This window comes from Cottoperca gobio, chromosome 1 (assembly GCF_900634415.1).
Source record: "Cottoperca gobio chromosome 1, fCotGob3.1, whole genome shotgun sequence".
Classification (NCBI taxonomy): domain Eukaryota; kingdom Metazoa; phylum Chordata; class Actinopteri; order Perciformes; family Bovichtidae; genus Cottoperca; species Cottoperca gobio.
The window spans coordinates 17,167,267-17,182,698 of record NC_041355.1 but is presented as its reverse complement, the minus strand read 5'-3'; the positions used below and the strand labels follow the sequence as shown (position 1 = coordinate 17,182,698).

The window sequence follows — 15,432 nt, the reverse complement described above, 5'->3', positions numbered from 1 at the left end:
AAACTTCTCATCTAACCCTAATGGGTGATTCCACAGTCAAATAATAGATTGATGGATGTTTTTACCCGTTGAAATAATCAGTCATTTAAAGGACAGTCAGAGACTTCAGAAACATTGTGAAAACGTAGACCTCAGTCTGAACCAGTCAGGGCAAAGGGAGTAATAACCAAAGCTAAAAGTAACCTCTCCGTCCAGCCAACGGAAACTTTGGCTTTCCGCAAACCCTCAAGTTTAGCTGCATGCATTTAGCCAACAGACACAAATGCAAATAAACACCGTCATAAAAATGTTCTCACACATAAATAACGCAGAAGGTCAACATCTGTGAGAGACATTTTGATTAATGAGCAATGATTAATTCATCCTTAAAAAAATGTTTCTAATAGAGAGGAAGAAACTGGAGAGATAACGAGCAAGAGGAGAGGAGATCTGGAGGATGGGAAAGACACCTTAGAGTAAATGTATCCACCCAGGGCTCAGTCAAATCCTGCTTTCCATAAGGTTACATACATACATGCAAAGGTACAAGCAAATATGTGTGAAACAAAAAAAACTCAGACTCATGAGGGCTGAATTAAGGTTGTTAAAGGAGACATGAGTGTGGATGAGTTCAGGCAGCTGCAGAGATGAATTTTTGATGAATGGAGAAAAAATATAGTGGCAATAGATGAAGTAAAGAGAAAAATGTAGAAGTCAAACTCACCTATCTGTTGATCTCAGCCTGGAGTCACAAGGAGAGAGAAGGGAGAGAGCACTGGAGGAAAAGAAGGCAGTGAGTTTGGTCCTGCTGTCTCTCTATTCTCCTCTTCTCCCTCCCTCTTTCTTTTTCTGTCACTCCCTCAGATCTGTTACTTCATCCATCCCTCCCATTTTCTTCATTTATGCAACTTATTTTTTTCTCCTTTTCGTTGGGTCACATTTGTCCTGCACATAACGTCCATCAAAGAAAGTCTGACTACGGAAATCAAAGAAAACACAAAAGAAAGAGAAATCCAAACGTGATAAATTAACTTTATTTTGTTGCTCCCAAGTCAAATCAAACATTCAGGTCCCAACAAAGACTTGTCAACACTTGTTTTATCCACTTACAGGGTGTTGCCACTCTGCAGCAGGTAGTTCAAATCAAACCAACCTCATTCTCACAGGCTGGTCACATGGTCAGGATACACGGGACACGTGAGCTCAATTTATAAAAAGGCATGATTTCATGAGGATTCGTATCTCCTTATATCACAGTGTCCAGGCAGTGGTTTATTGTTTGTGTATTGAATGGTGTGTATCAAAGTCTTACCCAATCCTCATTGAAACTCTTAATATAAAAAAATAATTAAAAATCACTTTCCCATCTGATGTCTGAAAAGCTGAAAGGGCGTGTGTTTGTGTCCCACACAATGGTAAAAACACACACACACACACACACACACACACACACACACACACACACACACACACACACACACACACACACACACACACACACACACACACACACACACACTCTCTTCTGGCACCATCATGAAATAAATACTATGTGCTCCGCAGTAAGAGCAGAGCTGCCTGTCTGAACTCTTTCTCTTTGCATAAAGTTCAGTTTCATAACATCCTCAGTCGTGGCACCTCCTCACATGAAGGGAGCTCTCTCTAAGAATAGAGACGGACGATGGCTCCAGCACATATTCCTAAAAATGAGGTTACAATGCTTCAACACTTAATAAACGGAACCTAAAACTGAATGCGTAATAAAATTAGAACTCCACATTAATTCATGCAATTTGTAGACGTTGCAGAAAAGTCCAGATGTGGGGACGTGTGTGTTCCTTTTGTTATAATACTTCATCTTTACCTTCTTTGATGTTATGTAGCTTTGAGAGAGGAAACATGAAATATGTGTTTAGGGATTAGAACAGATAGCTGGTCTTTAAAACTAATTTCATACATATGCACATCTGTGCCATGAACTTACTGTAACATCTCAATCTGTGTGTTCCTAACATTTAACATTAACATGTAAAAATATGCCTCCACTAGATTTCTATTCTACTTTGCTTTTATGGTGAAAGACATCTCACTGTAATCAGATGCAGCAGGAGTCGAGATATCGAGGCTCAAGAGCTCACTCTAGTGGAGTGGAGATTTTATAGAGTGAATTTTACAAGAGAAGAATAGAATAGAAATCTGTGATCTGATTACGTCTTCAACCACTGCCTCTAACTGTAACGATCTGCTTGTTCTTGGTGTCCTGTTTTATTTTGAAGTGTTCACTCCCCCTTGTTATAGGTCTAGTTGTACTTCCTGTCTGTGTCTTTACCCTCCCCTTCTGATTGTTTATGTGTTCCTCCTGTATCCATTTACTCTGCCCTTGTGTTTTTTCCTTTCTCCCCCAGCTGTGTCTTGTTCCCTCGTTTGGTGTCTGTGTATTTATCCCTGTCTGCCCCACTGTGTTTTGTCAGATTGCTATTCATGTTCTGCTCGTGTTCTGCTCGTGTTCTGCTCGTGTTCTGCTCGCCCATCGTGTACTGCATTTGTCCTCACCTTCACCTAGTGATGGGTAAATGAAGCTTTTGTGAAGCTCTGAACAATTTCAGCCAATTGTTTCGGAAATGGGTTCATTACTCGAAGCTTCAGGTACAGTGACCTCTACTGGCGAAATGCAAGGCTGCAGTGGATTTAAAGTATCTTTGCCTTGAAAATTCTTTGACCGCACACATCTAAGACTGAATATCATGTTCTATTTAAGAATAAAGATTGATGATTGTGTGCATGTGTTATTGAGAAGAGAGTGCTGGGGGAAAAATGTGGGCTTATTAGGCTTTAAATGATAGTACAGTTTAAGATAAGGGAAATGAAACGCAACAGATGGACACTGGTTGGACTCAAACCCCAGGCTGCTGCGGCAAGCCTTTAATTGAGGGAACGCCTGCTCTACGAGCTGCACCACTGGGGCTGCGTATTTTTATGTGGGATGTACATTATTATTTCAACAGATTTCGATCTGGTTTCTTTACTTGCACACAAGGAACAGATGATGCTGGCATGCATAACAATTGTTTCGCTAGTTGGCTGGCTCCATAATTATCAAATACAAATGCAATACCAACAACTCAACAGCAATAACGCATACTACTACGACAACAATCCACAAATTGTGCATTGTTTAGAGCGATTATAAAGTGTTGAGGCGCTCAAATTCAAAACTGTCTCAACCTGTGAGAATCGAGACGAGGCAGTGGCAGCGAATCACCTGATTGGACCGCGGACCAGTCCGGTGATTCATTCAGGAAATGAAGCAGTTACTGATTTGAAGCAAGCTTCGAAGCAGTGGTTCTATGGAATTGTAGTCCAGAGTTTGAAGCACGTATCGAAGCTTCAGTATCACACTGCCATCACTACCTTCACCCCAGCGTGACACTAACCCTATTCATATCGCATATTAAACCTTAATGTTAAAAAGTGACTGCACAACCTTTCTCCCATTTGCATTCACAAAAAACAGCATATTTTGACAGTATTTGTGTTTAATATTAATTAATAATTTAGTATTATATTTACTAAACATACAGTATAACTAATTACAAGAAGTTCTGAACTTTTATGAACAAGCATTTACAGAAAGCCACACTGCACTGTTGTTTCCTTATTACATTAAAGGGGATATGAAAATCAATTCAGCACATTGTCAGGCACAATATGTTCTTTAGAACTGACTTTTCTTGATGACGCAATACCTGATCCTTACAACACAGCACAACAAACAGACAAAACAATCTCCATTTTAAAATGAGCAAATGTCACAGTCGTCGTCTTAGTATCCTGACAGTGTGGAGACGGCTGGGTATCGTTTTCGGTTGGTCATGCACTTGTCTCTCTCGATGAACAGTGAGTGGGTTTTACAGTTTATGTCCTTCTCTAGGGTAATGCGTGACTCTTCCAGGTGGGACAGGGAGCCTCTGGCCTCACTCAGCTGCTGGTGCAGAGACTCCAGAGTGGCATCAATCTGCCTCACCTCCCCCTCCAAACTGCAGACACAGGAAGCAAACAAAATGAAGAGAGAGAGAGAAAGGGCAATAGTGTGAGATGAGACTGTGTGTGTGTGAGTGTGTTTGTGTGTGTACCTGAACTGGGGCTCATCCCTGCAGAGCTCCATGTTGGGTCTGAGGGAGCGGAGATAAAGTCTGGACTGGGCTACTCTCAGTGGATCCTCTTTGTTGTGGATGGCCTGCTGCAGAGCCACAATGTTCCTCTCTTGGGCCCCAATGTGCTCCAAGACCTACACACATCATCATACAATAGATAATTAGGTAGTCAATCAATCAGCCGCTCTGTCAGTCTGGTTGTTGGTCTGTTTGTCTACCTGAGCGAGCTTCATCCCCAGCTGGGTCTTGGCCTCTATCAGCTCCTCACAGCGCTGGCTGAAGGCTCGGTCCACAGTGGAGCACTGGAATCTCAGATCGTCTGTGGTGTCCTGCAGCACTCGCTCCACCAGCAGTCTGACACACACACAGCATCACACAGAACTTTAAATAATTAAATACTTTTGATCCCAGTTAAAACTATAAAGAAAACCATGGAGGATTATATTGTGTGTGTTCAGCTTCTGAGTGGAACAGAGACTTAAGAGAAACTTTAAGAGAATGTTTTTGCATGAGGCACAATGTCACCTTCACAGTAGCCTCCATCCCACAGAGCTTAAACACAGTTTGAACCTCAGTGTGCGCTCTGACCTGAGACTGTGGGTGGCTTGTTCTTCCTGAAAGGCCTTGTGCAGGTTGTCCTGTGTAAACTTTGTCCACAATGTGCAGTTACACACCCTGCAGCAGACCACGTGACAAATTGTATTAAAGTTATGTACATTGTTTCTAATTTGATGTGTTTCTAAGTTTTGAAAATGATGTTACACACAGACACACGAACACATAGACTCACTGGTCCTGCACGGTGGCTGAGCTGGGGTGGTGCTGTGTATCTGGGCTCATGTTACTGTATCTTCCACTGTGGTCATCAAAGTTGTAGGCCTGGTACTTATCAGACCAGTCCAACTCCAACGTCTGCTTGGCATCTCGGTTCATCCTGACGCACGCAGAGACACAAACCCATGGATAATTCAGTTCTGTGAGAGACCTCAAAATAAAAAGGAGTATATGTGGCTTTGCATGTACGGCTGTTGAACAGGTTTTGACACTCACTTGATCTGACTGACAACCTGAGCCCTAGTTCTCTTCAGAAGAGCCTGGACGCTCCTGATCAAGTCCACTTCCTACAAAACACACAGTCACACACTTGTTAGAATATAAGAGCACAACTGAGTTATCATTTTATTAGGCTCTACATTTTCTTTTCTTGATTATTCGATCAATCATGTGGTCAATAACAATCAGAAAAAAAAGAAACGGTGCATCTCAATTTTCTATTTTTGTCTGATGAACAGTTCAGAAGCCAATCATTTATTGAATTTTTATATGAATTCATATATATATAAATGTGTATATAAATATATATGTGTGTATATAAATATACATATATAGTATGTATATTAAACACAATTTAAGACAAGGAAAATCAGAAGATTCTCACAGTTTAGAAGGTGGAGTGATCAAGTAGTTAGTAATATCGCACATAAACTTTATTATAAAGCTTTACCTTTACCAGCTCCTCCTCCACGGTGTCTCGGACCAGGTCTGGTCCCAGTCTTCTGGTCCTGCAGTTCAGATTATCGGTGGCGATGGCATACGGAGTCTCGGTGGCGTCCAGCGCCTTCTCCAGCCTCGTCTTCAGCGCCAGCAGTGACTCCGTGTCGGCCAGCAGCTGGTCGATGTGCCGCTGCAGCTCAGACTTCCAGGAGTGGATCTCTTGTAGTCTCTCCCCCAGAAGACGCGTTCCCTGGGCCTGGGTCTTCAGAGTGTCTGCCTCTGTGTCCTGGTGCAGAGTTTTAGACTCTCGTTGGATGCTCCGGGCTACGTGGCTCTCGGTACCGGCCTGTTGAAGGATGGTGTGGTAGTTGGAGAACCATTCATCTGGGGAGGATTTAGCGGAGCGGTACCCCGCTGTGGCTGAGCCTGAGGACGGCTGCGGGACATCCGGCTTAACAGGAGGCTCCCTCTCCGGGACTCCCTGAGCCACAGCCCTGCTGTCATAGTGGGGCCTTGAAACTAGATCATCAGAGCTCATATTTGACAATTAAATTACAGTTATAAGAAAAAAATACTTAGCACTGATCAGCTGATTTTAGCAGATTTTGTCCAAAATAACAGCATCAGTGAGTTTCCACAGTCCTGAGGCTGACCGAGCTTATGTTTGTTTGGTGTTGCCTGGTTACTCATGTTGGCAGGATCAGCTGCAGCTTTGTCTCAGGTCCCTAATTACCAAAGCTAAATGACCATTTCAGTCATTATGTGTAACATACACGGTAGGATATATCATATTATTATTCCCTAAACGTATTGAAATATATGTTAATACTTTGTAATGTATTGTTTTCTTTCTGATCCGGTGACCTCACTATTATCTACATCCTACTACACTGCAAAGTGACTGCAGAATTCATAGTATGGTGACATACCATATTATGAATAAAACATTTATAAAAAAAAAAGTCATAGTATTTCATTAGAAATGTAATGAAAACCGTCATAGTCATTAAACAAGTCATTAAAAAGTTATAAAAAAGTAATTGTAAAGTACGTCATGAAAAGAAGTCATAAAAAGTCCTAGTATATTATGTTATAAAAAGTCATAGTATAGTATGTCATAAAAAGTCATAACAAGTCATAACAAGTCATAAATTGCCATATTATAGTTATTGTGTGCCTCACTTTTGTATCTCGTGTAAGGAACATTGTCGCCTCTCCGAACTAGTGAGATTTCTTTTAGTCATGTTTTACAGTAATAACTCATAATTTTATTTTTTATTATATTTATCTTAATGTTGACTTCAGGTCCTGTCGACACAGAGTCATACAACACAACATATTAAGTCCCAGTTATGTTTGTATGAATGTGTGTGTTTGAGCATGTTGTGTGTAATGCATACCTTTCACTTTGCATTTATAAACTATGACCAGGGCAAATGCCAGTATCACAAATACAGCAGGGTACAATGAAAACCAACGCGTTAATGGGTATAACATCTGGAAAAATATGGAACTGAGTAAAGTACACATATAACACATCTTTATTATTATAAAACAGCTGATGTGGCACCAAATACCCAGACTGGGTTCCAAGCATTTGTTTCATGTTCCCTTTTCATGTTAAATAAGGACATTTGCCTCAACTTTGGCTTGTTTCATGGACACACACACACACACACACACACACACACACACACACACACACACACACACACACACACACACACACACACACACACACACACACACACACACACACACACATATATGCCTTTGATATATTTGACAGGGGTGTGAAACAAAGGATTATTCCATTATGGGGGTGCTGAGCATCTGATTTTGAATATAATTGCTTATATGATATATAGCCTATTTTGATATAAATATAAGGCTATCAAAAAGTGCTTTCAATAAATAACCATGTAGACAAAGTTCACGGGACAACCAGAGCAGCATCTTGGTGATATCCTCAGAATGGCTAAATAAGATCAACATAAGACCACAACAACATCGTCACATACTTCTGCTGTTTTAGCTGTTTTTGTATAGAAATATAAAGCTTAAACAGAGGGGGATCAAAGAGCAAAAACTACATGTGATTTGACAATCAGTGAAGGACCTATTAGATTTGAACAGGGACGTGCGGTCATGAAAAGTAAAAAAACAAATAACAATAAATGTTTGTGGTACAAACTTCCTCCTGTCCACTGAGGCATCTCTGCAGAGGAAGTACAGTGGGTTTCGAAGGCTCCGCATCTTTATGTTATTGCAAAGAAACATAAACTACAGTTTATGTGGTTGCAAACCCTTCATGCCGCAGTGTAAAGGTGAACAGTTTGCTGCACACGGACAGCAGTGTCTAAAATGTTGAGAATATCACGTGGGTAAATATTACACATGGCGACCTGTCCGCCCAATGCCAGCTGGGATCGGCTTGAGGCCTCCTACTGACGAGATGTAGTGTGAAAACTGAAGTGTGATCCCAGAATAATTATATATATTTTTGTGCTTAATCTAAATGAATCCTTAGTCCATGTGTGCCGAGTGTTATTTAGCCTTTCACTGGACAAGAACAAAGACAGATTCATCAAAAAATCGGGGCTGAAATAAACTTAGTATGTGACTTATATACTTTAAAATATACATAAATATACTTAAACATACGATCAATCTATCTAAAGAGAGGAACAGTTTGTGAAAGCCAATATCTTGTTGGCAAAGAAAGTAAAAAAAAATCAGGAACGTCCATAAAGGCAAGTGAAACCTAAATAACCATCCATCCATTATCTGTAACTGCCAGGGGCGTAGCTAGGGTTTCAAGTTTGGGTGGGCTTAGCCCAGAGGTGAGGTGGAGCTGTCCACTCTTTAACGCACCACCTGTCTTTCAGACACTTGTAGGTGTAAGCATCAAATAATTCCTTCTCTTTTTGAGAGTGGCAAAGAGATCTATCACGCTGTTGTGATTCAGATTCAGTCACTTTCAACATTTTAATTTGGGTGGGCTTTAAAACATTTTAGGTGAGCTGAAGCCCACCTAACAAGGGCCTAGCTACGCCACTGGTAACTGCTTATACTTTAGAGTCGTGGGGACCTGGAGCTGATCCCACAGCGGTCAGGTACAATCTCAGGGCAGAATCTAACAATTTATCCTCTAAACAACTATTTGCAGTTGTTATTGCTACATACATACATACATACATACAAAATGAGTTGGTGTGTTGTTTACTCAAAGGAAAATAGATTAAATAAAATTGATCAAAATTATGAATAAAAAAAAGTTTTTAATTTTCATAAATATGAATTTATCAATATTTATGTGCTGATAAAAGTTATTAATTGTCTTCCATCTGTAGATTCAAGTGTCTGTTGAAGTGTAACAGTAAAGCAGCACCAGCAGAGGGCTCACTGACACACACTAACCAGTGTGACTGTGCTTTATAGGAAGTGAACTTTAACAGTGACTTAATCTGAAGATCAAGGGAGTGTCAAACTCTATTTATTCATACTGCCTGCAGTTAAAAGAGAACATATTTAGTTTAATGCAACAACTTTAGAAAACTTAATAATAATCCATAGAATTGTGTGTGTGTGTGTGTGTGTGTGTGTGTGTGTGTGTGTGTGTGTGTGTGTGTGTGTGTGTGTGTGTGTGTGTGTGTTTCTCTCTGTGAATATTAGTGGAATATAATGCCATTACTTATATACTAAAATAAATCACTTTTTCAGTTCTACATTTCAGTTCTTCAAATGTCTGCAACTGACAGTCACTGACTACATGGCGATTAGGTCTGTCCTCAACGAAAGAAATTCTTAGTCGACTAACACTCATATGATTTTGTCGACTAATCGATTAGGGGATTTAATCTGAACAGATCTGAAAAACTGAGTATCATGCAACACATCCCTTTTGATCTTGTGTTTATCAGAGCTCATAAATTCCTTGGAATAAGTCACTCAGCATCAAAGAAGCATAAAAAATGACTCTTAGTTGAATAAAGAAATATTTTGTTGACTAAGACTAAAACAAGAAATCAATAGCCCAGTGATGTGTTGTTTCTTGGTTTTGTTTATTTTGTTTATTACACATAAATACAGGAAGGTAACTTACTTTGGGGTATTTAGGTAAAATGTTTATCCAACGTTTCTTATAAGTGTGTTAAACTGTTTCTTATACTAACGAGAAAGCAAAACTGTAAAATCACAAGCAATGAATATAAGTACAAAATATAACTGATGGTAAATGTAAAACAATTTGTAAAAATAATTATATTACTGTAGTTTACACCGCTACGTGAATATGTATTGCTTAGCTGTTAATTGAGGCAATTCAAACAGGATCATTTGGGTACAAATGTGACCCAAGAATACAAGGTTTGATCACATATGTGTGTGCTGTTCATCTCCTCTTGCCTTTAAGAAGAAGACACACTTTATTATTCCCTCGAGGGAAGATATCATTTTCACTCTGTTGTTATTTTTACACATTACACACATTTTTCAAATCTTTACACATTACACACCATGGTTAGGCGCCCCGGGCACAGTTGGGGGTTAGGCTCCTTGCTCTATGGACCCTCAGCAGTGCCCAGGAGGCTACCAGTCAACAGTCTGTACTTGGTCCGTGACCGGTGACCCTCCGGTTCCCGAGCCAAGTCCCCGATGACTGAGCTACTGATGCTCAATGTGAAATTGATTGCAGTAGATATCATCTGTTATGGTGAAGTTTTGGTAAACGTCTTGTTGGGCTTCACCTGCATCATCGTAGTGTTGATAGGCGCTCTCCGGGTTGGGCGGCAACGGCTTTGAGCGCATTATGTCTTGATTTGCATAAATCTAAAAAACAAAAAAACAGAATAGAGACTGACTTTACTCAGATGAGAATTCATATTATTATGCACAACAAAACGGCCAAATAATCAGTTACTTGGTACTTTTAATTTCAATTCAAATCAAAAGAGCGTATTATTCTCAAATTCTCAGAACATTCTCTCGTGTTCTTTAGCAAAGCTTTTAATTTTAGTTTTCTTACATCAGCTGCATGTATCACTTCCTCTGTTTCTGCCTGATTGGTTTGGTTTCTGTTCACATTGGCTCGAGCTCCTGGAAACACACAGAATAAGAAATGGTTACACAATTTGTTTGCATAGAATTGTGTATGTGTTTGCCTGTGTGCACAAGGTTCTGTGCAAGCATTTGCATATGAAACGTACCTCGCACTTTGTATTTATAAAATATGACCAGAGCAAAAGTCAGTATGAGCAGCAGGACGGGGGCGATGAAAACCGCAGGGTGAAAGGGTGATGCATCTGGGGGGGAAATAACAGAGCAGAGTAAAAATATGAACTTCCTGAAAACACACACACACGCGCGCGCGCACGCACGCACGCGCACGCACACACACACACACACACACACACACACACACACACACACACACACACACACACACACACACCTTTGATCTGTTGTCCAGGGGTATGTGCTGATTGTGATTCGACAGGTTCCACCTCAGTACTGGTCTGCTCTGTAAAGACTGTTAGAGTATATCTCAACATTTATTAAAAGGTTTGACAGGATGAAATCTGCTGCATTGATGACACAATTGGTTCCCCAGAGGATATAATGTTGATCCCTTGATTTTCCATCTAGTGCCATCATGAGGGTCCTTTGCTTTATGACCAATTACCGGCAAAACTAATGACGTTCCCTCAGTGTACTTAGTGTTTAGTGCTAATTAGCATGCTGACATGCTGCAAAACTATGGTAGAGAACAACGTAAACATCACACTGCGAACTACACGCTCCACAAATGACTGCACTGTGTACTCACTAGTACCTATTTTCAGGAATCCAGAAGGAAGGATGAGAGTTTAACTCCATTGTGTGACGGTGACATGATGGTGACATGATGCAGACCTGAGCTCACAGGATATGACTTACAGCTACTTACAGCTACAGCTTGTTGTCATGTATTGAGCAGTATTCTCCATCTGTTACTCTTGTCCTGATCTTACCGACTGACAGATGAATCTTTGTGTAGTTTCCAGCACTCCACCGTGAGTGTGAACCACACCAGTACGTCCCAGCATCCCCTGCTTTCAGTTGTGCGATGGTCACTGAGAAAGAGCTGGAAGAAACATCATCCTGCAGCGTGAACCTGCTCTGACTCGTCACCATGTCTGTACAGTTGTTGCGGTGGTCTCCCTTACAGAGGAACTTCCTGTTATCCCTGTGCTGCGGTGGATAGTGACACTGCATGGTTACAGGACGTCCCACAATGCCACTCAGTGTTTTTGACCCCACACAGCACCACTCTGTGACACAGAAGCCGGTTTGAGCCAACATTATAGCCTGTATCCGGGCGCAGATTAGAAATGTAATGGTGTGAAACGTCTTTGAATATTTTATGTATTTTGACAAATCATACAAGTCTAAAATCAAAACTTTGTTCTAAATTAGTGTCTTTTTTGACAGAAAATAGTTTTCTGGCTGATTTACATTATTTAAAATAACACTGTTTACTAAAATATGATGAGGTCAATCACTCACCTTTGACTTCTAGCTCAAAAGCAGAGAAAACATCCAGACCGGTGAGTCCATGGACACCACACAGGTACGACCCAGAATCCTTTTGGGTCAAACTAGTAAAGTCCACTGTGAACTGACTCGACACCTTGTCATCTGTAAGTCTCAACTCTCCATTTTGTCTGTTGTCAGAGGTGATTAGTGTGCTCTCCAGACATGTGGAGGGCTGGCTTCCTCTGCAGACGTACTTCACGCTGTCCTGGTGCTTCGGCGTGTACGTACAACTGATGGACACTGAACTCTCCTCATAACTTTGGACTTTGGTGGATTGCTCACAACAGCTGTCTGTTAGTAAAACAAGCAACATCCCAGACTGTTACAAGCACATATAACGTATTGAGATTATTTACTTCAGTCAAAAAGGCAATATCATAATGAATATAATATTGGCTTCTACATTTTTTATTCAGTAAAGTCCAGCTCATTATGCAGGCAGAACGACCCGTTTATATTCAAGATGCATAAATGTGAAGCTATATTTTAAACTACTTTACTTACTGGTAGGCAGTTTACTCTATAACATCATGCAAACATCAATTATACAGGATCATATGATTTATATATAAAAATCATTCTGTAAAGTATTACTTCGGTTAGATAAATGTAGTGGAGCAATAAGTTAAATATTTGCCTGTGTGATGTGGTGAAGTAGATAAATGTAAAGAAGGAGATAATGGAAAGTAAAGTACAAGTACAGTAGAAACGGCTTATAGTGATCACGTTTACAGGGATAAACCACTTGCAGTAAATATGGATCAAAACGCTTGGGCCAGAATCATTCCTATACACATGCTGTTTAAATAATTAGCTTATACTGCAGTAATCCAGTAGTTCATTTAGGGTCTTTTCATACATGACAACATTTTACTTTACTTTACTACTTTGCTTTCAAACTCTGCTACTCTGCTAAATGCACTAAAACTACACCGAGCTGTGGCTTAGCAGCCTATTTGTAAACAGCACAATACTGTTTTAGGCTATAAACTATATACAGTAGATACTGGACTGTATTTTAGTTTATTTCAACTATACATCATTTCATTTGACCAGTCATTTTAAAAGTGTTTGAAACTCTTATTTGAAATAGTCAGTACAATACTGTAAGCAGTGAAACTGACCGTTTCATTAATTTATATTAATTAATAAATATAAATATGTCAATTAGATGGTAATCTATATGAGAACAAAAATAATTGGTTATAATAATCATCCACTTATAGCGATCAATCAGACATGATCACTATAAGGTTTCCACTGTAAAATGTTACTTATGTACAGTATGAGTAATTCCACCACTGTAAATGTAGCTGTTTAATGTTCTATAGGCGTCATACCCATAACCTCGACCACAACCTCCAGCAACTAAACAACAAGGTATTGATAAGTAATGAAATAATGAACCGTACTTAAATCCAGCTCTGGGTTTTTTGTTGTTGTAATTTCTTTACCTACCTTTTCCTACTTCCAGCTTTACTTCTGTGTAGATATCCTTTCCATTCCTGGTCACCCCACACCAGTATATCCCAGCATCCGTAAGATTCAGATCAGAGATGGTCACTGTGAAGACTCGTCTCTGTTTGTGATCACGGATGGAGTATTTGTACCGAGCTGCTTGGGTCGTCGTAATAAGAACATCTTCGTTGCTGCATTCCTTCTTGCACAGGTACTTCTCATAAGACTCATAACCCTGTTCATAGGTACAAGAAACTTCCGCTCCTCTCCCTTCATATCCAGACACATGGATCAACCCTGCTGCGCTCCTCACACAGCTCAGAGCAACTGTACAGGAAAGACGACATGAAAAGTTAAAAACAAACCTGGAAATGAGTCGTCATTGCAGCTTTTCATGTATTTAATTTAAGGTTCATGCAGCTTCTTTGCCACTGAACATATAGAGTATGTACATTGGAATCTGTTGATATCAACGACATCATCTTTTATCTTCTCATGTAGACATAAATGTCCGCTTTGTTACAGCTGTATAATAAATTTACCAATGACATGGCGTTGTATTCTGACATATTTAATTAGCATAAAAGCAGATATATTTACTGATTTGTTTTGACTTACTGCACAGGGTGAGAAGCAGGTTCCACATCCTCGTGTTATTGCTTTGCAGTTTCTAAGAAATAGAAAATGTGTCTAACATGTTACACCCACAATGCAGCCTGTGTCAGCAGGGCATGCAAACCCCTCTCACTTCTGCATTTAGAGTTTTTTTTATCAATCTTAAACTATCACCTAGTTGTGACAAATGAATTTCATGTCTTGTCAGAACTTTGTAAAGATATATATATAACTGCTATCAATCTGTAAAAGAGGAAACGTTATTTATCTCATGTGAAACAAAGAAAACACACCCACATCTACTCAAATCAGGTGAGTATGAATGAATATTTTGACTAGATTACTTATTTATAAAGCTAAAGTTGCCAGAGAAGTTCAATCACATTGACACCATAAAGGGGAACCCTGTCCATCCTTACACACAATATACTGACAAGGTACATGACACTGTACATGAATGCAACTGCACAGTAAATTCATTTTCCTCAAATTTACTTTAATCGTATTATGAAATCTGCCCTGTGATTACATAATTAAATATTGTGTCTTGTTTGACAGATATATGTTCACAGTGCTAGCTTCTTATTTCAGCATTCACTCATAATACTGACATGTCACTTTCCAAAAATATATTCAACACACACGGAGATGGCTGCATTATAATAGACAAGAATAAAGTGGTGACCATATTTTCATTAAAAAATAAATCGTCTTTCAAAATGTAGTAATCAATGAATACAGGTTCGAATAAACGTAAAAGGAAATATAACTTCAATCGACAGTCTGCTTTTCTAAGACTTTTTCCAAAGACAGCAGTAAGTAGGCTGCATGAAAAACATACTCAATATTAACAACTTGTAATTGTTGTTCTCCTTGTGTGACATTGTACACCTTTCATTTCTGAAATCAACTACTAACATCCAACATTACATCTCAACAACGCTACTCAAGAAAGATTTATTTAAGGGATCATTCGCAAAATCAAGTAATAAATACATAGATTATACAACCAGTGTTTTTCTTTATAGAATTCATTTTAAATGCATAAAAAAGAAGTGTTTTTGTAGTTTAATTAACTAACGTTTTAATTCATTTAACCTGAAACTGAAACTGATTTGGAAATGCACTTTCTTAAAGTTAGGTGACTTGTCTCTTG

General features: G+C 39.4%; 2 protein-coding genes across 3 annotated transcripts; both read right to left on the bottom strand.

The window, feature by feature from the left end:
- Nucleotides 1–3,519: 3,519 nt before the first annotated feature.
- Nucleotides 3,520–6,194, bottom strand: tekt4 (tektin 4). 2 transcript variants are annotated; one of them, XM_029436095.1, is made up of 7 exons: nt 5,638–6,194; nt 5,184–5,254; nt 4,924–5,067; nt 4,722–4,808; nt 4,352–4,487; nt 4,113–4,267; nt 3,520–4,016 (listed from the first exon to the last, which is right to left on the bottom strand). In XM_029436095.1, exons 1-7 carry the CDS (start codon nt 6,163–6,165, stop codon nt 3,803–3,805), a joined length of 1,335 nt encoding a protein of 444 aa, XP_029291955.1. In that variant the 5' UTR covers nt 6,166–6,194; the 3' UTR covers nt 3,520–3,802. The 2 variants fall into 2 exon arrangements, with proteins under 2 accessions (XP_029291955.1, XP_029291945.1); XM_029436085.1 differs by having other exon boundaries at nt 3,520–4,267.
- A 3,478-nt stretch (nt 6,195–9,672) lies between these two features.
- LOC115010610 (polymeric immunoglobulin receptor-like) lies at nt 9,673–14,454 on the bottom strand. Its single transcript, XM_029435275.1, has 8 exons — nt 14,280–14,454; nt 13,662–13,988; nt 12,174–12,494; nt 11,639–11,938; nt 11,080–11,157; nt 10,835–10,930; nt 10,654–10,724; nt 9,673–10,457 (listed from the first exon to the last, which is right to left on the bottom strand). The coding sequence occupies exons 1-8, from the start codon at nt 14,305–14,307 to the stop codon at nt 10,293–10,295; spliced, it is 1,386 nt and encodes a 461-aa protein (XP_029291135.1). The 5' UTR covers nt 14,308–14,454; the 3' UTR covers nt 9,673–10,292.
- Between the last annotated feature and the right edge of the window lie 978 nt (nt 14,455–15,432).